The 22,613-nt window shown below is 42.0% G+C and overlaps 1 protein-coding gene across 2 annotated transcripts in view; it reads right to left on the bottom strand.

The window, feature by feature from the left end:
• The window catches only part of notch2 (notch receptor 2), a 55,381-nt gene extending 33,387 nt beyond the window's left edge, over window positions 1–21,994 (bottom strand). For both annotated transcript variants that reach the window (XM_082956823.1, XM_014216483.3), the window contains exons 1-2: window positions 21,669–21,994; window positions 3,981–4,062 (exon numbers count right to left, since the gene is read on the bottom strand). In XM_082956823.1, coding sequence (XP_082812949.1) covers window positions 3,981–4,062; window positions 21,669–21,741 — 155 coding nt within the window. In that variant the 5' untranslated portion in view covers window positions 21,742–21,994. The remainder of the gene's footprint in view (window positions 1–3,980; window positions 4,063–21,668) is intronic.
• Window positions 21,995–22,613: the final 619 nt, after the last annotated feature.

Here is a 22,613-nt window from a genome sequence, read left to right as displayed (position 1 = left end):
CTGTCTCCTCCTGTTCCCTTCTCTGTATCCTCCTGTTCCCTCTCTGTATCCTCCTGTTCCCTCTCTGTATCCTCCTGTATCCTCCTGTTCCCTTCTCTGTATCCTCCTGTTCCCTTCTCTGTCTCCTCCTGTTCCCTTCTCTGTATCCTCCTGTTCCCTTCTCTGTATCCTCCTGTTCCCTTCTCTGTATCCTCCTGTTCCCTTCTCTGTATCCTCCTGTATCCCTTCTCTGTATCCTCCTGTATCCCTTCTCTGTATCCTCCTGTATCCTCCTGTTCCCTTCTCTGTATCCTCCTGTTCCCTTCTCTGTATCCTCCTGTTCCCTTCTCTGTATCCTCCTGTATCCCTTCTCTGTATCCTCCTGTTCCCTTCTCTGTATCCTCCTGTTCCCTTCTCTGTATCCTCCTGTTCCCTTCTCTGTATCCTCCTGTATCCCTTCTCTGTATCCTCCTGTTCCCTTCTCTGTATCCTCCTGTATCCCTTCTCTGTATCCTCCTGTATCCATTCTCTGTATCCTCCTGTTCCCTCTCTGTATCCTCCTGTATCCCTTCTCTGTATCCTCCTGTTTCATTTGCACAAAAGCCAACGGGCAGCCATCAATCCATCTTCGAGCACATTTCAGCCTGCTTCCCTCGTCCCCTGCCGGTGTCCAGCCTTGTCCAAAAGACAGCATGTCAACACAACAGTAGTCATCATAATTATCTCTCTCACCCCTGGGCTGCTCTACAGTCCATAATTACACGTCTTGAGGGGGAATGGAAGGTCACTGTTTATTTTTCACTGCTTGCCTTTTAATATGTTAGAAGTCTAATAAACACATAATGGGATTTTCACACAATGACTCTTTTGAGGTCGGTCGGCGGGAAGGAGCCGTGCCTGTGTGACGACGGCACATAGACTGATTGGTTAATCAGTCTAACAGTTGCCCTGCTCTCGGTCACCTGACTGGCCTTGGACTGAAAGACTCCTCTCTTCAGGAGGCGCAGCCCGCTGCCAGGCCCCTCAGCCTTCACATACTCAACTCTGCTGCTACCGTTATCATCATAGACATTCAATATGGGACAAAGGAGTACATTTATATTTTTAGATAATAGAGAAGAGGGACAAACTTGAATGTTGAAACTTCCCTCTGGTGCAGTCAATGCCAGTTACTCAATAGTCACCCTTAAAACCAGTGTGTTTGACTCAAGTTCAGTGTTATTTTCCTTCGGCTCCCTTATCCTCCTAGTCGTTCTCATTACAACCACTGATGGTAAAAAGCTACACCAAGTTCAAGGTCAGTGTCATGTTCTAGACCAGGGGAGGACACACAATGGACTCCCTACACCTGTAGAGTAACATACACTATATATACACACAAGTATGTGGACACCAGTTCAAATTAGTAGATTCGGCTATTTCAGCCACACCCGTTGCTGACAGGTGTATAAAATCGAGCACACAGCCATAGACAAACATTGAAAGTAGAATGGCCTTCAACATGGCATCGTCATTGAATGCCACCTTTCCAAAAAGTCAGTTGGTCAGATTTCTTCCCTGCTAGAGCTTCCCCGGTCAACTGTAACTGCTGTTATTGTGAAGTGGAAATGTCTAGGATCAACAATGGCTCAGCCACAACGTGGTAGGCCACACAAGATCCCAGTAAGGGACCGGAGAGTACTGAAGTGCGTAGCTCGTAAAAATCGTCTGTCCTCGGTTGCAACACTCACTACCAAGTTACAAACTCCCTCTGGAAGCAACGTCAGCACAAGAACTGTTCGTCGGGAGCTTCGTGAAATGGATTTTAATGGCCGAGCAGCCGCATACACAAGCCTAAGACCACCATACGCAATGCCAAGCGTCGGCTGAAGTGGAGTAAAGCTCGCCGCCATTGCACTCTGGAGCAGTGGAAACGCATTCTCTGGAGTGATGAATCACACTTCACAATCTGGCAGTCCAATGGACAAATCTGGGTTTGACAGATGCCAAAAGAATGCTACCTGCCCCAATGCATAGCACCAACTGTAAAGTTTGGTGGTGGAGGAATAATGATCTGGGGCTGTTTTTCATGGTTCAGGCTAGGCCCCTTAGTTCCAGTGAAGGAAAATCTTAACACTACAGCATACAATGACATTCTAGACGATTCTGTGATTCCAACTTTGTCTCATCAGTTTGGGGGAAGGCCCTTTAATGTTTCAGCATGACAATGCCGCCGTGCACAAAGCGAGATCCATACAGAAATTGTTCGTCGAGATCGGTGTGGAAGAACTGCACAGAGCCCTGACCTCAACCCCATCGAAGTCCACGCAGCAATGTTCCAACATCTAGTGGAAAGCCTTCCCAGAAGAGTGGAGGCTGTTATAGCAGCAAAGGGGGGGACAAACTCCATATTAATGCCCATGATTTTGGAATGAGATGTTTGACGAGCAGGTGTCCACATACTTTTGGTCATGTAGTGTATTTGCAAACATTGATTATAGCCTAGATGTTTTCTATTTATTTTGAAAGCAGCAAACCTTTCAGATTCCACAGGTTTGGGAACAGAAACATGGTGTGATTCACATACCATTAAATGAAACATAATAGGCTTATGACCCAGCTGTGTGCTTCCATAATTGGTGATCATATTGGGAGTATCTGTTCTTTCTCTGCTAAGGTCATAATTACAAGCACTTTCAAAGGAATTAGGCTTAGGCCTATGCCATGACAAACCTAAATAACTACAGACCTTTACAGAACATGGCAATTCCATGGTAACAGAGTGACACAGACTCAGATGTTTCACTGTAAAATGTATGTCAAATAAAAACCAATGATTGCAAAGTTAAAGTTGTATGGTTTGTTTATGCAAAATGACTACTTAACAATTTCCAATTAAAATTAGGTAGCACTTTACTTGACATCCAGCCTCCTAACACGTTATGACACGGTCAATACCATGTCATTATGTCATAACAGCTGACATAACCTGTCATAATATGGTCCTAACACTGTCACAACATATATTTAGACCTGTTGTGAGATATATTGCATTATTTTATTGCTGGTTATGACACCTACATAAGAGTGTCAAAACTCACAAGGCAAAACATTCCATTACACCATAACCTACTTGTCAACAGTATGTTTATGTTATATACAATTTTCTGACATTTACCATATTTAATTATCATCGTAATTGCGCTCACATTGATGTCAGACATGCACCTACCCTAATGCACATTTCAGGAGTAGGACAAGACACCCTCTTTTTGACTGATGATTGACATAAGGACATGTATGTGATAGGCCTATCTAGCTTATATGATTATGCTGGTCATAATGCTTATTGACAGTTTCATAAAGTATATTTTCATAGTCCAAGTAAAGTGACACAGGATGGTCATAATGATGGAGTTGGTGTCATACAAAGCCACGCAGTCGTGAGTGAACATGGAGTACTGCAGAGGGCTGAGGACACACCCCTGGGGGGCCTCTGTGTTAAGAGAAGAACTTGAAGAACAGTGCAGATGCAAAGTTTGGTAACAGAATGACGGTTGGTGCTGTTCGTGCCGGTATTCTGTTATCAAACTTTGCATCTGCACGGTTCTTAAAGTAAATGTGTTTTTGGAAAATTTTATGTAGAAATTGTTTAACTTTGCAATCATTGGTTTCTGTTTCACATACATTTTAAAGTGAAAAGTCAGTCTCAGCATCACTCTGTTAATGTGGAATTCCCCAACATTAAAAAGCAATACCCTATCTGGATTTAGACAGTTAATGATAGTGTTACCATTGAATACAGTGGCAGAGTCTTTATTAATTTGGCAACAACAACTTGGGAGATCCCCCGAGATCTCTTTGGAGGTATAAGTATATATTTTGGTGGTGCTCTCAGTATTGGTATTAGTCAGTGTTCCCTGTGCCTGTGGAAAGATGGGGTTTGATTTATCCCTTGGGTTGGGTTAGTCCTGGACTCAACAATCAGCTGAGGGGTTCCTCCTCAGCCAAGCCAGTCTTACCTGCAGTAGCCTGTCCCGTTGGTGAAGGTGGCACACGTAGCATTGTTCACACACGGCTTAACAGCATCCAGACACTGAAGAGCTGTAACAGACAGGAATACAACACATCAGTCAAGAATAGGGTTTAATGGTTGGAGCTGGGTTACCAAAATTTACTGGGATTTTCCATCCAAACCCACTCCCCTTTCCTGGGATAAATAATTGCGAGAAACCGGTAAATTATAATACATTATTTCTTTGAACAGCATGATGTGAAATGGAAATGATATGCAAGCAATGTCTAAATCGGTCTTCCTTCGGCTTCTCTGCTCTCTGCATAATCAATAATCAACACTCAGGGTGTGTGTGTTTGTGCGTGTGTGCGCACATTGTTGTAGTTTACCGTATTTACTTACACAAAGTCGCCCTTAATTCAAAGTGCACGCATTGTTTATGGTGAAACTGTACATGCAACCTTTAATCGCATTTCATAGGGTAACAAAGGTAGGCTAAAACAAATTTAAATTTTTCACTAGACTGTAATAACCTCATAACATTTGACCAATCGGCCAACAGTGCTTCATAGGCCTGTTAAAACTAGGAAACATCAACAATGACAAAATTTGCAGGTATTATATGCTTTTAAATAGCATATGCACTTTGAACGGGAATATCAGGAAGCCCGGTAATTTCTTGCAATTTTCTTGGGAAGGAAAATGTGTAGAACACGCAACATGATAAATAATGTTATTGATCTTTTTCTATAGGCCTTCCAATATCTGTTTACTCAGAACCCTCTTGAAAACATACACTATATGTACAAAAGTATGTGGACACCAGTTCAAATGAGTGAATTTGGCTATTTCAGGCACACCCGTTGCTGACAGGTGTATAAAATCGAGCACACGGCCATGCAATCGCCATAGCAAAAATTGGCAGTCGAATGGTCTTACTGAAGAGCTCAGTGACTTTCAACGTGGCACCATCATAGGATGCCACCCTTCCAACAAGTCAGTTCGTCAAATTTCTGCCCTGCTAGAGCTGCCCCGGTCAACTGTAAGTGCTGTTATTGTAAAGTGGAAACGTCTAGAAGCAACAATGGCTCACCACGAAGTGGTAGGCCACACAAGCTCACAGAATGGGACACATCTGTCCTCGGTTGCAACGCTCACTACCGAGTTCCAAACTGCCTCTGGAAGCAACGTCAGCACAAGAACTGTTCGTCGAGAGCTTCATGAAATGGTTTTCCATGGCCAAGCAGCCGCACATGAGCCTAAGATCACCATGTGCAATGCCAAGTGTCAACTGCAATGGTGTGAAGCTCGCAGACATTGGACTCTAGAGCAGTGGAAACGCATTCTCTGGAGTGATGAATCACACACTTCACCACCTGGCAGTCCGACGGACGAATCTGGATTTGTGGATGCCAGAAGAATGCTACCTGCCCCAATACATACTGCCAACTGTAAAGTTTGGAGGAGGAGGAATAATGGTCTGGGGCTGTTTTTCATGGTTCAGGCTAGGCCCCTTAGTTCCAGAGGGAAATCTTAATGCTACAGCAAACGACGACATTCTAGACGTTTCTGTGCTTCCAACTTTGTGGCAACAGTTTGAGGAAGGCCCTTTGTGCATGGAAGCATTGTCATGCTGAAACAGGAAAGTGAGGTCCATACAGAAATGGTTTGTCGAGATCGGGGTGGAAGAACTTGACAGGCCTACACAGAGCCCTGGCCTCAACCCCATCGAACACCTTTGGAATGAATTGGAATGCCGACTGCGAGCCAGGCCTAATCGCCCAACATCAGTGTCCAATCTCACTAACGCTCTTATGGCTGAATGGAAGCAAGTCAACACAGCAATGTTCCAACATCTAGTAGAATGCCTTCCCAGAAGAGTGGAGGCTGTTAAAGCAGCAAAAGGGAGGACCAACTCCATATTAATAGCCATGATTTTGGAACGAGATGTTCGACAAGCAGGTGTCCACATACTTTTGATCATGTAGTGTAGATCCAATTATCCTAATATATATTCCAACAGTCTTATGCCAATCAAACTCATGTATAACTCACCAGTACTGCAAAACCCATCCCCAGGAGATCATAGCAACATAGGAAACTACTAAAGCCAGATAAGTCAGCGAGTGAACATGCAGCAGACAGAGACATCAGTGAGCCTTAATTGAGACCACAAAGCTCATCTATCTGGCTGCCAATCAGACACTCAGGCCCAAACACATCCTCCATCATGTGGTGAGGATTCAACAAGAGATGGAACTCAAGTGGTCCTGATGCATACCAGGTGGTGGTGGCACATGCCAAATAGAATGATGATGTTAGTTGCCAATATCAATTTTCAAATTTAATATGAGGGCTGATAGCGTTGATTAAACTCAAGGTATGAAAAAAGCTGACAGCATTTCAGATCACCAAGTATCCACCATTCTAAAAATGTGGATTTTCAACAGGAAGGAACAGAACATGCATTTGTGAAAATCTTTAGCTGCTAGAAAGACAACGTTAAAAAATAAGCCTTTTTCATTAATGCCTAATTTAGTGTGGTCTAAGTATTTGCCTGACGTTCACTGCCATAATCAACCAGTGGATGAGTCACTGCCAAAACCCAGAGGGAGCTCTTTCCAGGAAGAAAGAGGGCAGGTCAGACAACATCACAGCAACGCCAACCCTCGTGTGACAGGACAGTCATCACAGCACAGGAAGTGTGCTCAGCGTTAACACTACTTCCTGTAAGAAGACTGTCACATATTGTATGCATACCATTCTGAAAGGAATTACACGATGCAGACTCACATACAAATCCAAAGCTACTACCAATTTAAAGGAAAAGCCGAGATCTTTGTCAAAAATATTTTAAACAACTGAGTGATGGTTGGAGGACAAAGAAGGGAATCAGACTGAGGTCCAAGAATCAATAGATATTAACTAATAATCACTGAGTTTCTATGAACAACTGTGATCAACACAACCACACTGGGGCAATTCCACAAAAACGGAATTGCACTGGCTCAGATTTTTTTCACTTAAAATGTATGCCAAAGAAAAAACACTGATTTCATAGATTAACAAACCAACTCTATGCTCAAGGACTACTTTTAACAATTTACACTGAACATTTAACATAAAATACATTTACTGGAAGAAATGTGCAGACGCAAAGTTTGATAACAGAATTTCGGTAAAATCTCCCTCCGTTTTTTATGTGTCCACGTTTTCCAAAAACTCTTAAATATCTGCTCTGAATTAAGATTCAACAATGTCTGTAGAAAGAATGGGGTGTCAGCTATGACACGACACATTGAATTTGAAAAAAATATATTTTGGGTTTTGAACTACATTAAGTAAAGTGGATTTACACCCAGTAACGGAATTGCAGTAACGGAATTTCATCATGGGTCCCTGATCTGTACTGCATATAAATGCATAATTATGGATATGAATGAATCTCTTCACGGTGATGTATCCTGAATAGGTACACAAAAGTTATATAGATATGTGATATCCTTCTCCGCATATTTGGGAATTATTCTACACACTAGTTGAGTATCTGCAGGATCAGCATTTGTGGGTTCGATTACAGGCTCAAAATGGCCAGAAACAAAGACCTTTCTTCTGAAACCTGTCAGTCTATTATTGTTCTGAGAAATGAAGGCTAGTCCATGCGAGAAATTGCCAAGAAACTGAAGATCTCGTACAATGCTGTGTAATATTCCCTTCACAGAACTACGCAAACTGGCTCTAACCAGAGTACAAAGTTTCAGAAGAAAGTTCTTTGTTTCTGGCCATTGTGAGTCTGTAATTGAACCCACAAATGCTGATGCTCCAGATAGTCAACTAGTCTAAAGAAGGCCAGTTTTATTGTTTCTTTAATCAGAACAACAGTTTTCAGATGTACTAACATAATTGCAAAAGGGTTTTCTAATGATCAATTAGCCTTTTAAAATGATAAACTTGGATTAGCTAACACAACGTGCCATTGGAACACAGGAGTGATGGTTGCTGATAATGGGCCTCTGTATGCCTATGTAGATATTTCATAAATCAGCCTTTAAAATATTTCCAACATTAACAATGTTTACACTGTATTTCTGATCAATTTGATGTTATTTTAATGGACAAAAAAATCTGCATTTCTTTCAAAAATAAGGACATTTCTAAGTGACCCCAAACTTTTGAACGGTAGTGTAACATGAAGAAAGATATCAACCCAACATGTAAAGTGTTGGTCCCATGTTTCATGAAATGAAATAAAAGATTCCAGAAATGTTTGATATGCATAAAAAGCTTATTTCTCACAAATTTATTTACATCCCAAATTTGTTTACATCCCTGTTAGTGAGCATTTCTCCTTTGCCAAGATAATCCACCCGTCTGACAGGTGTGGCATGTCAAGAAGCTGATTAAACAGCATAATCATTACACAGGTACAATTGGCATGCTGACTTCAGGAATGTCCACCAGAGCTGTAGCCAGATAATTGAATGTTAATTTCTTTACCATAAGCTGCCTCCAACGTTGTTTTAGAGAATTTGGCAGTACGTCCAACCTGCCTCACAACCGCAGACCATGTATAACCACGCTAGCCCAGGAACGCCATATCCGGCTTCTTCACAAGCGGGATGATCTGAGACCAGCCATCCGGACAGCAGATGAAACTGTGGGTTTGCACAACCAAAGAATTTCTGCACCAACTGTCAGAAACTGTCTCAGGGAAGGCCATCTGCGTGCTAGTCGTTCTCACCATTGTCTTGACCTGACTGCAGTTCGGTGTCGTAACCGGTTTCAACTGTACCATGCAAATGGCAGACAGCATGTATGGCGTTGTGTGGGCAAGCGGTTTGCCCTATGTCAACATTGTGAACAGAGTGCCCCATGGAGGCAGTGGGGTTATGGTATGGGCAGGCATAAGCTATGGACACAAATGTATTTTATAGATGGCAATTTGAATGCACAGAGAAACCGTGATGAGATCCTGAGGACCATTGTTGTGCCATTCATCCACCGCCATCACCTCATGTTTCAGCATGATAATACATAGACCTATGTCACAAGGATCTGTACACAATTCCTGTAAGCTGAAAATGTCACAGTTCTTCCATGACCTGTATGTAACCCCCATTGATCATGTTTGGGATGCTCTGGATCGACGTGTACGACAGCGTGTTCCAGTTCCCGCCAATATCCAGAAACTTCACACAGTCAATGAAGCGGAGTAGGTCAACATTCCACAGGCCACAATCAACAGCCTGATCAACTCTATGTGAAGGAGATGTGTTGCGCTGCTGCATGAGGCAAATGGTGGTCACACCAGATACTGACTAGTTTTCTGATCCACACCCCTACCTTTTTTTAAGGTATCTGTGACCAAAAGACGCATATCTGTATTCTCAGTCATGTGAAATCCATAGATTAGGGCCTAATGAATTTATTTCAATTGACTGATTTCCTTATATGAACTGTACTTCAGTAAAATCTTTGAAATTGTTGCATATTACGTTTATATTTTTGTTCAGTGTAGTATGCCTATAACTCAATACACTGCTTTTTAAATGGAAAATGGTTTATTTAGGTCCACATGAGCAAATTCAAAAATTGCACTTAATCGCGATTCATTATTTTTATCATTTGACAGCCCTAGTCCTTTTACATGAAAATGACCACTACCATTTAGGGCAACCGAATGAGCCTGGAACACCTGAGGCAAAAAGACACACTCATCAGCTGACATATCAGACCACATACTGCTGTACTGCGTACAACTATGCTGTGATATCATGTGTGACTTTGCATGTTAACTGACCACGGAAATAATACACCTACTATTCATGCTACTTAGACAGGAAGACATTACAGATCACTCTGAGGTCACTCTCTGTCTGGATCCTTCACTTTTGTCCCCATGTGACTGATGATTCAAGGCTGATCCTAACTTGTGATAACTTAGTCTACATGTGCATTAACCACAGATAGGAATAGAGAGGCTATTATCAATGGGATATTTGCAAGAAAATGCATATCAAAACATTTCTAAAATGATATGCTAGGCCTATTAGCCTTCTTGTGACAGAAACACACTTGGAAGCGCTACAGGCAGACACACTTTTCCTGTCCTGTCTCATTTGTGGTCATTGTGGTTAAAAAAGAGGGGCCAAAAATATGCACATGATTGAACAGTGAAATTTGTGTCTAGGGCTTCACTCTACAGACACTGGCTCATTAATAGGAAATTCTTCAGTAAAAACTGCTCAAGCCAGCCACCACGTTGATCCAAAATTCATAACTTTTTAGACACGAAGGAGAGAAATAGACAGAAAGCAGGAAGTAGTATATAAAGGGTTAAAGAAACAGAAAGCAAAAAGACAAGAGAAAAACAGAACTGAGTAGGAGGACAGAAAAAATAGCAAAGTATAGCGACATGAAAGAGCGCTAAAAAGAGCAACAAGAAGGAGAGTAAGCGAGTACGCGGCTGTGATCTTTCCCCTGACTGGTTTGACAAGCTCCACATACAGGCCGTCACAATGCCAGGCCAGTGTTGCCCCTATATTCATTTAGCAGTGGTCGGTAAAACGTTTTCAGTGTAAACTTAAATGACTAAAACCAGATATAAAGTATGTAGAAAAGATAATGGAGTTATATATTTTTAAATAACATCATTGAGAACTAACAATCACAAAATAAAAACTAGACCGTTAGGGAGAATCTAAAATTTTAAAAATGTCATGGCATTGATTTTGTTATAAGGCTTGAGTCACTCAGATAGCATAAGAACACAGCATAAGCCATGTCAAAATGTGTAGAATTGCAGGAAACTAGCTTTAAAACTGTATCATTTTCTCTCTGCCCATAGCAAAGTATATAATTTCAGGAAATTAGCTCTTTGTCTCTCTTGTGGCCAAGAGGCCGGTCTCAAAACATTTTGGTTGGAGACTGCACAATTGGCCAGGCCCACTATTCCAAGCTAACTTTGCCACCGCTGCTGAAGAAAATCCTAGGGGAAACACTGCAGGTGCAGTGATCTCAGGATTTGGGATGGGCTGTCACTAATTACTCCATTTCCATTCTGAAGCAGGGCTGACCCCAATTAATCGACTGGTCGCTTGCTTGGTCGTTAGGCTGTTGGTCAACCCGAGATTGTTTTAGTCCAGCTGTATATATATATTTGTGCCTAGACTAAAAGCCAAAACATGATCCAAAAATGAGGTCGGAGGCTCCATATAAAGGGTGTGACGCAATTGCGAAGCCTCCAGAGGCATACAGAGGCCAAATCGAACTCCGTACTGCATCACCATTCATCCCCCAAATGTTGTAACAATGTAGAGTGCGCTGTATAGCTCTGGATTGACATGATCGGTTGACAGTAGGTGGGGGTGGTACATCCTGTAAAAAACACAAACTCACTTCCTTGACAACAGCTCTGTACTACTCCGCGAAGCGCAAGACGTATGAATGCCCTGATTTCTGCTGAGGCCATTCTTGCCCTGACTTCTGCTGAGACCTTATCACGTAAATGCTGCATGGCCAATGCAGACATCAGATTGACCATGCGCCCAGATGCATAATTGTCACAATTGTCGTCGGTGAAGGAGGACCAAAACGCAGCAGGTAAGTGCAGGCTCATCTTGACGTTTATTTATTTTCAAAAATGAATGCCAAAATAACAAACCACGTGAATGACCGCACAACCAACAGTCTGGCAAAGCATAAAGCTCAACACAGAATAATCACCCACAAATACCAAACACAAACACACCCTACTATATGGGACTCTCAATCAAAGGCAGATAGACAACACCTGCCTTCAACTGAGAGTCCCAAACCCAATTAATCAAACATAGACATACACTCACTAGACTCCACATAGAAATACCTAAACATAAACCAAAACCCGGAATTACTAAATCAAACACCCTTTTTACAAGACACACCACCCTGAACCACATAAAACAAATACCCTCTGCCATGTCCTGACCAAACTACAATACTAATTAACCTTTATACTGGCCAGGACGTGACAATAATGCACTTCTCAGTCCAGAATGCGCTCTCTCCCGACAATTTGTGCACATTCATTGTTTCATAACTTCATTGTGTGAATTGTTTTTGTTTGCGTTTGATTGTTAATGTATATCAATTCCCCATTACATATATCACCAGTAGTACATTTACCGTTAATTCCTATCATTTGTAATCTACAATGTTTGTTACTTTGGTTATGGTAATTTCTGTTAATGCATTCAATATTATTATATTTAGTTTATTTAGTCGGTCTTTCTGTTCTCATTGTAGGAGTGGACACATCGTTTGCAGAGTGCACAACCTATGCTACACTTGTGAGAAACAAGTTTTGGTTAATTTCATTACATTTACGATTTTTGTCAATTTATTCAGTCTTTTGTTTGGAGCGCCCCTGTCAATGTTGAGTAAGGACGCACACGCACAGAAGTAGGCCTATAGGCTACCTGGCCTGCTCACAAATGTAGGCATATTAATGTGCCCATTTGGGGATCTGATAGTATTTCTGATTGGCTTAACGCACCTCCACTAATGACCTGTGCAGCTTCTCAAAGTAATGTTTTCTTCACCTCAAACATCAACGACAATGCAAATAGTCTGGGTAGCCATTTGATTAGCTGTTCAGGAGTCTTATGGCTTCCTGATTACTTATTAGTGCTTATTAGTGCTTGACTTGGACTGAAATAGGTTCCGGTACTCATTTTGGGTGCTGGTAGTGTTTATATTAGGTGCAGGAGCTCAACAATACTTTTGAGCTAATATTCTATAAGAGGAACAGGAGCTCCAGCAACAGAACATTATTTTGTATTTATTTCACCTTTATTTAACCAGGTAGGCCAGTTGAGAAGTCAAGTTCATTGATGTATACAGTTGAGAAGATCATCATTGATGTATACAGAGAAAAGAGTCGGCCCGAGAATTGAACCCTGTGGCACCCCCATAGAGACTGCCAGAGGTCCGGACAACAGGCCCTCTGATTTGACACAATGAACTCTATCTGAGAAGTAGTTGTTGAACCAGGCAAGGCAGTCATTTGAGAAACCAAGGCTGTTGAGTCTGCCGATAAGAATGCGGTGATTGACAGAGTCGAAAGCCTTGGCCAGGTCGATGAATACAGCTGCACAGTATTGTCTTTTATTGATGGCGGTTATGATATCGTTTAGGACCTTGAGCGTGGCTGAGGTGCACCCATGACCAGCTCGGAAACCAGATTGCATAGCGGAGAAGGTGCGGTGGGATTCGAAATGGTCGGTGATCTGTTTGTTAACTTGGCTTTCGAAGACTTTAGAAAGGTAGGGTAGGATAGATATAGGTCTGTAACAGTTTTGGTCTAGAGTGTCGCCACCTTTGAAGAGGGGGATGACCGCGGCAGCTTTCCAATCTTTAGGGATCTCAGACGATACGAAAGAGAGGTTGAACAGGCTAGTAATAGGGGTTGTAACAATTGCGGCGGATAATTTTAGAAAGAGAGGGTCCAGATTGTCTAGCCCAGCTGATTTGTAGGGGTCCAGATTTTGCAGCTCTTTCAGAACATTGGTTATCTTGATTTGGGTGAAGGAGAAATGGGAGAGGCTTGGGCAAGATGCTGTGGGGAGTGCATAGCTGTTGACCGGGTTAGGGGTAGCCAGGTGGAAAGCATGGCCAGCCATAGAAAAATGCTTAATGAAATTCTCGATTATCGTAGATTTATCGGTGGTGACAGTGTTTCTTAGCCTCAGTGCAGTGGGCAGCTGGGAGGAGGTGCTCTTCTTCTCCATGGACTTTAGGAGAGGTGGTGCCGGTACTCAGCTCCGGTGAGCTCTTGCCCAAATCAAGCACTGCTTCTTATCCCTTGCGCAAATAGCCTACAGTTGTGTCTGTCCCGAGCTCACTGGTACAGGAAACTCTGAGGGCCCAGAATATTTTATACAATGTTGCAAGTTAGCCAATGCAAGCTTCAGGCCAGACCCAAGTTAATAGTTGATACAATGTTTTAAGTTCGTTGCAGACAGGCCATGTGTAGCCAATGTGATTTACAGGATTTTTATCAGGATCATTTCTACCTGCAGGATGCAATATTTTTATTTGTTGGTTTTATGTAGGCTATTTTTACATAGCTGGCAATGGAAATAAAAGTTACTTTTTAGGTTTGTATCATTTTCATTTAGATTTGGAAAAGAATTTTGATTAACCACATGACAATTATTTTGAGATATGAAAACGGCGCCCTCGAGGGGTTTGTCTTATTTAATCAAATCGTAAACTTAAAGCATCAGACAAGTTCAAGGCTTATAGAATGCATATAGTTGATTTTATTGAAACACATAGGGTGTGTCTATAAACGGAAAAATAGACGTTTAAACATTTCAACCAATCAATTGGTCAAAAGAACAGATGACTTCCGGTAGACCAATATTTATTTCATTTTTTTGTCAGGGACAGCCCTTGAAGCAGGCCACCGGCCCGGGCTTTGACTCTGGGAGAGGGAGGAAAGGAGGGAGGACTCTGGGAGAGGGAGGTGAGGGTCCTCCCCACTGCAGCTTGGCCCCACTCCTCTCACACAGACACAACAAACAGTACCACCACACGACCACACACCCCGCTGATAAATAACTTTTACCAAGCTATTGTAACTACAAACTGACATTCTTTCTTCCCCCTAATGGAGGCTCTCCTATTCAGTGAAATGTGCTTTAGGGGAATTCCCTGACATTGTAGACATGATAAGAACCAGGCGGCTAAGGAAAACTGGGGTCAGTTGGAGAGGAGGGGGAGAACACAAAGGGTATTAGATGACTAAAACATACCCTTCCTCCTTCCCTCACATACTACTACAGCTATATTTGTATTCATTTTCCTCACCTCCTCCATCTAGTTTCCTCAACATTGCTACTGACTGAGGGATGGCTGGAGTGAGCGCAGGAACAGAGATGAAGAAGAAAAAAAGAGATGGCGTGACGGGAAAGGAGAAGAAAGGAAGAACGGATGAGATTTACAGTGTCTGTGTGGGAGCAGCTTGTGATCCCTGCTGATGTGAGTGTGAAGCTGTGAGGAGCTAATGTGAAGCAGAGGCTGAGCGGAGTGGCGAATGGGGCAGGCGTCTATACAGCCCAGTCCCGACTGCCTCTCTCTCCAGGAGCTGATTGCCACCAAAAACTTTATTCATTCACTTATTCATTCTCTCTCTCACATCTCTCCCAGAGATGATCTATTGCCTCAGCAAACTGACTGTGCTCTGACAGGCCGCCCCCCTCTTGCTTCGTGAATGATGTCATTACTTGTTAAAGAGACAGCGCACATTTTTACAAGAGAAACTACTTCTATGCAAACGTTGTTGATCAGTAGACGCATGAAATCAGCCAAAACCAGATCAATAACTCAATGCATGCACACACACTCCTATTGATATGCATTTAAAAAAAATACAAAAATGTAACCCTTATTTAACTAGGCAAGACAGTTAAGAACAAATTCTTATTCACAATGACAGCCTACTGGGGGACAGTCTTGTTTCAGGGGCAGAACAACAGATTTTTACCTTGTCAGCTCTGGGATCCGATCCAGCAACCTTTCAGTTACTGGCCCAACACTAACCACTAGGCTACCTGCCGCCCCACCACTAGGCTACCTGCCGCCCCACCACTAGGCTACCTGTACTGTGAATAGGTCTAGGCTGCATCTTGATTTAACACTCAAATAAAAGTTATATTGGTAAAAACAAAGTCAAATTGATTGTATGATTGTATAATTGATTCATTAACGCATACATTGCAGTCTCTGAAAAAAGTTGACATATACATTTTTTTAAATGCAATTCAAAAGATGCCCAATGATTGAACAGAGCAGTAGCTGAGTTTATCTGTCTGGATCAAGTCCCATTCTGCGACTTTGGCTAATATTCCTTCTTTTTTTGATGTGGTATAGTGTTTTGGTATCGTTTCGGTATCGCGTATCGTGATGGTATAGAGTATTGTGATACTAAACCTGGTATTAGTATCAAAGTCACAATTCTGGTGTTGTGACAACACACACACAGAGAGGCAGTAATGACTCCTCCACCACACGTGTAGTGATGCGAGCAGGTGCATGTGTGACTGCGGTCAGAGACTGTGTGGGCTGGACAATGAAATGACCACATGAGTAGAAATGGAAGTGAATATCTATTGCTCCCTCTTCCTCACGCTCCCTCTTCCTTTCTCTCTCTGTGCGTGTGTGCATGTGCCTGCATTGGTCTGTGCACTGTAAGACATTTGACAACCAGAGATCTCTGTTCATTTCAGAAGTTCAATATTAACCAAAGTTCCATGTCTATTTCAGAAGCTCCAATGAGGATAAATCACAAGACGGTCATTAATGAAAATATTTTGGAACAAATGGGAATTGAAAAAAGGGCACAGATCAAAGACAAACAAACAGTATGTCTAGTCAGGGCCAGGGGCCTTGGCATGTTGCTGTGCAGCTGGCTGGCACACGTTGATTCCTCCCTCAATGCTCACCACTGCTTTGTTACTGAAACCCCTACAAACCCTGGGGAGGGGAGGCTCTGTTAGTTGGGTCCCATTGCGGAGAAGGAATGAGTGACGAAGGGGATTTGAACTAATGGCTGAGGAGTGAGATGGGGAAGTAATTATGAAACACTGACAAAGGGTGCACACACATGGGCGTCCCCGAGCACTGGCTCCAGTCCAATATTGGAGAGGACAGGAAGTTGTTCGCACCGACTGAGGAAGTAACCCAGTTTCCTGGAATTGCTTTAACCCAGTGTTTCCTAACTCCAGTCCTCGAGTACCCCCAACAGTACACATTTTTGTTGTAGCCCCGGATAAGCACCCCTGATTCAACTTGTCAACTAATCATCAAGCCCTCAATGAGTTGAATCAGATGGGTTTGTCAGGGACTACAACAAACATGTGTGCTATTGGGGGTACTCAAGGACTGGAGTTGGGAAACACTGCTATAGCCCATATCCAGGGGCCAAACAGTTGCCATGGGAGCCTGCAATAAAATACCCTGGCTCAGCATGCAGAGAAACTAAGCTAAACAACTTTGTCAGAGGGTTACTTACATCTGTGGCCTGCACAAACAGCAGCATCAACATCAAGCTAGGTTTGTACTAGGACTAGGTCACATACAGCGAGGGAGGCGACTTTTAAAAAAATGCAGAGTGCCAAGAGCAACAATTAAGTCCCAATGATAATCTTGCTGTTTCAAGTAGTTAGCACCCCTGATCTAAAGCTGTGTACACAGAGGGCAATGCTCTGGGTGTAGTGTACAGTCTGTAGAGCCCTGGACATGGGCATTAGCTCTCTGCCCTGGTGGCTCCAGGATTACTGGGTTCTGCTAGGGCAGGAATGCAGGATATCTTAATTCCCTGTTAATTTGCTAACCTGTTCAACAATGCAGACAACACCCTGTAATCCCCCCACCCTTCACAGCAGCACCCCCTTCTCTTACTCCATTCTGCTCTCTCACCTCCTCTGCTATTTCACTCATCCAACACTGATACCACTTCAGGCTCAGTTTGGCAGCCTGTGCTTTTGATGTATGCATTAACCACACCAAGACCCCCTTGCATCAGATCTTATCCCCTCTACTTTACTAAAAACACATCTGGAGCTCCATAGCTTCTTGCCGTTGACCTCGTCACACAGCTGTTCTTTTCTGCTGTAACGCCACTTGATTCTTTTTTACTACTACCCCAACCAAAAGAACAGGGAAAAACACATGTGGTCTATTCTAATATGAGCATTATAGCTTAGGAAGGAGAAAGGGAGCAACAAACAGAACAATATCAAAAATTGTCTGTAGAGGCAGACTCAGAGCTGGGACGGATTGATGTGCCGACCACGGTGCCCACCACTGGCAGTGGAAAGAGCAGGCTCTCAGCCACCGGCTGCTCAGTAATGCAGAACTGTGGGCAGGTCAATAAACAGATGCTTGTGTTCCATGCGAAGGGGGCAGCATGTCACAGATAAATTACATTTCACACCACGCTCCAGCATGGGTCAGACTGCAGAACAAGCAATGCAGTTACAGGCACAATCACTGGGCTTTTTCAGTGCACACACACGCCGTCTGGACTGAGTAAATACATGCAGCCATCACTAAGAGCAAGCACTAGGTCGTGTGCCACAAAAATAGGCAGAGGCTTCCTCCTCAAGGGATGATACTTAATACAGCACAACAGAAGACAGCATCATCTGCTTGACACAATAGGGAGGTTACAGCCGAGTGCTGCACTGTGAGAGTGAGTGAAGAGAGGGGGGAAGAGAGAAAGCATGAGGGACAGAGAGAAAGAAAGAGGGAGGAATGTGAAACACCAACAGCAACATTCCACTCGCTTCTTCTCCTACATGCAGCAGTTTTGCATTGTCTTGTGTTCTTTTGTGTGACTCCTCTGTTGTAAACTGTGAGAGTCCATGTAAAATGGATAAATTACAGTCACATGTAATCACTTTTTTGTTAGTGTCCCTTACCTGGGTGGAATTCATGTGTTTTTCTATTGACCACCATTTCTGTGCTATGCCTGTGTCTGCACCAGTACTGTTGAATCTGGTTAATATCACAAAGGAGTAATAGTACAGAGCAGATAGTAATAGTAAGGGACATATAGAAATGTACTGGTGGGGGGCTGGTCCAACTCAAGGTGTCAAAAAAAAATGCACCCCCCTCCCCAACAATACAAATATTTTCACATGACCCTCCCCTTGTACTGTAAAATAAACGGAACACCCTCCCCCCTCATGGTTTGCATTTTCAACACCACAATAAATATACTATGTAAATCTTGACAAACAGAAAATACATCCCTCCCTACTTTGTAGGCTTACCCAGTATAGAAGGCTTGACTTGACAATTTCTGAATGTCATTCAACTTTTTGGTGTTTTGTAACAGACGTCTCTTTTCATTCATCAATTGGCTGCTGCACGGTTTGGATTGATTGATTTTATTTGTGAGCAAAGAAAAAATATATAATATATATATAATATATATACACACACAAAGATTTTTAAAATTGCCCGGGATTGCACAATAAAGTCTGGGACTTATTTCCATTGTGGTCCCTATTTTTTACATGAAAACAATTACATAGATACAGACACATTACATAGATACAGACATATTACATAGATACAGACACATTACATAGATACAGACACTAAAAAATGCTCACTCTCCAGATGAGTACGAGGGGGGAATTTAAGTACAATTCTTACAAGCTTGTTTGGCTGGTAGCTTATTCTTTAGATGTTTGGGGCTCACTTGCCAGAGTCTTTAGAGTGTCTATAGCTAGGTTCCATCCAAATGGTGACAGATTTTCATGTGAATATTCAAAAATCTTCATAAAAACAATACCATTTCAGAGTTACTTTTAGGAACATTTTGCGTCGGACAACATGACAGGGAAAAGTGCAAATCAATCCCAGAACAACAGCAAAGGACCTTGTGAAGATGCTGGAGGAAACAGGTACAAAAGTATCTATATCCACAGTAAAACAAGTCCTATATCGACATAACCTGAAAGGCCACTCAGCAAGGAAGAAGCCACTGCTCCAAAACCGCCATAAAAAAGCCAGACTACGGTTTGCAACTGCACATGGGGATAAAGATCGTACTTTTGGAGAAATGTCCTCTGGTCTAACTGTTTGGCCATAATGACCATCGTTATGTTTGGAGGGAAAAGGGGGAGGCTTGCAAGCCGAAGAACACAATCCCAAACATGAAGCACAGGGGTGGCAGCATCATGTTGTGGGGGTGCTTTTCTGCTGGAGGGACTGGTGCACTTCACATTTTTACATTACATTTTAGTCATTTAGCAGACGCTCTTATCCAGAGCGACTTACAGTAGTGAATGCATACATTTCATACATGTTTTTTTCCCCCGTACTGGTCCCCTGTGGGAATCGAACCCACAACCCTGGCATTGCAAACACCATGCTCTACCAACTGAGCCACAGATGGCATCATGAGGGAGGAAAATTATGAAATATATTGAAGCAGCATCTCAAGACATCAGTCAGGAAGTTATTGCTTGGTCGCAAATGGGTCTTCCAAATGGACAATTGCATACTTCCAAAGTTGTGGCAAAATGGCTTAAGGACAACAAAGTCAAGGTATTGGAGTGGCCATCACAAAGCCCTGACCTCAATCCCATAGAAAATGTGTGGGCCGAACTGAAAAAGCATGTGCGAGCAAGGAGGCCTACAAACCTCACTCAGTTACACCAGCTCTGTCAGGAGGAATGGGCCAAAATTCCCCCAACTTATTGTGGGAAGCTTGTGGAAGGCTACCCAAAATATTTGACCCAAGTTAAACAATTTAAAGGCAATGCTACCAAATACTAATTGAGTGTATGTAAACTTCTGACCCACTGGGAATGTGATGAAAGAAATAAAAGCTGAAATAAATCTTTCTCTCCTCTATTATTCTGACATTTCACATTCTTAAAATAAAGTGGTGATCCTAACTGACCTAAGACAGGGAATTTTTATTAGGATTAAATGTCAGGAATTGTGAAAAACTGAGTTTAAATATATTTGGCTAAGGTGTATGTAAACTTCCAACAACTGTACAAAGGAAGAGAAGCATAGGCCTAACCCCAGAGAGATAGTAATACCAACACAATACCAAACATTCACAAATGTTTCTCAACTTTATATGGGTAATATCAAAAATAACTCAAGCCATTGGTTATAGGGGAAATACGAGCAGAAGAGCAAATGTAAACCAATGGGGGAAAAAGCACTACCGTCCCTCCCCAAAGCAGAAAAAAAAAGTTTGACAACTCTCCCCTATTTTGGACCACCCCCCCAGTATATTTCGATCTGTCCCTTACAATAACAATTTCTGTATTTATATCATTGGTATTAGCATAATAATTCATAGCGTGATGATTTGAATGATTCTATTGACAATAGTACTGTTATCACTATGATTGTTGTGATTATCGTCAATATGTGACAATATGCGTGTTGTCAGAAAAAAATATTGTTTGAGCCAATCAGCAATAAGCATTAAACACATACGGCCAAAACATTTTAAAAAATACAAAAAAATACCATATAGACATCTCAAATCTACACTCCATCAACCTCAATTAAATGACAAAGAAGAGATTTATTCGTACATTTTAATTCCGACTTTCACAGCTAACACAACACAACCATTTTGAATTCCTTTCACTTGTAGCCCTAGCTATAATGGACGAGCGCAATGGTTAGCTAACATCTGGGCAGCGGTGCGAGCTCTCGAGAATAAAGTCAATATAGCTACAATTCGGCAACTAAGTATAATTTATAATTAAACACCATCTATCAATCTTACGTGATATTGTGTGTACTATATCACATATTTAAAATATAAATAGGCCTATGCAATGTACCCTGAATAATAAACTGCTAAAGAATACAGTAGCTGTCCTGTAACTTTTTCCCATTCTTCACCTTTACTCGAGCTGCTAAGGCCATGTAACCACTACAACGTTCTTTCTGGCTATTTACTAAACTGACGTGACAAAGTTTCAAAGTATCGAAATGTGTTACTTTGTATCAAACGTAGCCCAATCACCTTGCGAATCAATAAGTCAAAATCACATCTGCGTTGGTATGCAGACATGTGTGCAGAGATGCTAAGCAACTTGCGAGAGAATACGATTTAGGTTAAAAAATAAAGGGATTTCAAAAAAACATCGCAGTATCTTACCCAAAGAAAGCCGAATGCAGCAGACGACGAAGACTAATACTTTGTCCGAAGCTAAACCGGGTAATTGGCCCATGTTTTCTGTAAAATCCACATAGAGTCGCCAGCGCGAGGCTGAGCTCCGTCTCTGGTTAGGTGAAATGAACTCAAACGTCTGTCGCCAAGAACAATACTGTTACTGAGTAAAAAAATTATAAAACACCCGTTCCCTTTATTTCTTCCGCGTCTGTTCTAACTTTAAAATATTCGTTTTTGTTTATATTTTCCTATAAAAGACAACGTCACCCTGGTCAAAGCTTCTTCACTACTATCCCCTCACCCCGTCACTACTGAAGTCACTCAAAGGAAAATATATTCCTCCGCAGAAGTTACAGAGGAGGATCTATCTGAGGAGTTGGCCTATCTGTTTGAGTGTCGTCACATTTTAATATACACTTGACACTCACCCAACCAACATTGCATTACAATCGGATTACTGAGATATTTGAGTGCTTTTAATTGTAGAACTGTTTTAAATATCCACCTTTCGAATTTAACTTCATTTTTTTTCTGTCGCGGAGGAATTTTCACTCCTTTTCAACTTCTCAAAGCTTCGTACGATTCTAAACTAACCCGTTGATTTATTTCTTAGTATTTTTCTCCGCAGAGATGTTGACGATTTTCCGTTCTGCCTTTTAACTTCCACTTAAACATTGTGCAACTATAGGTTGCCCTCATCGGCAGGTTTACTGGTATTTGTGAAAGAATATTCCCTTCAATATCTATACCATAGTATTTACAGTCAATGTTGTTTTGATGAACAAAATAACTTTCAATCGATTAGTAAAAAAGCAACGTAAATAAAAATGAGTTACAGAGCAATCTAGTAGAGCAGTCACTGAGCAATCTGGTAGTCTACAGTAAAATAGTGGGTGATATGCCATACATTAGAGTTATTGTAGGTCTTGA

The sequence above is a fragment of the Salmo salar genome, chromosome 10 (genome assembly GCF_965601325.2).
Source record: "Salmo salar chromosome 10, fSalSal1, whole genome shotgun sequence".
In the NCBI taxonomy this organism is placed as follows: Eukaryota; Metazoa; Chordata; class Actinopteri; order Salmoniformes; family Salmonidae; genus Salmo; species Salmo salar.
This window is presented reverse-complemented; position numbering and strand designations above follow the sequence as displayed.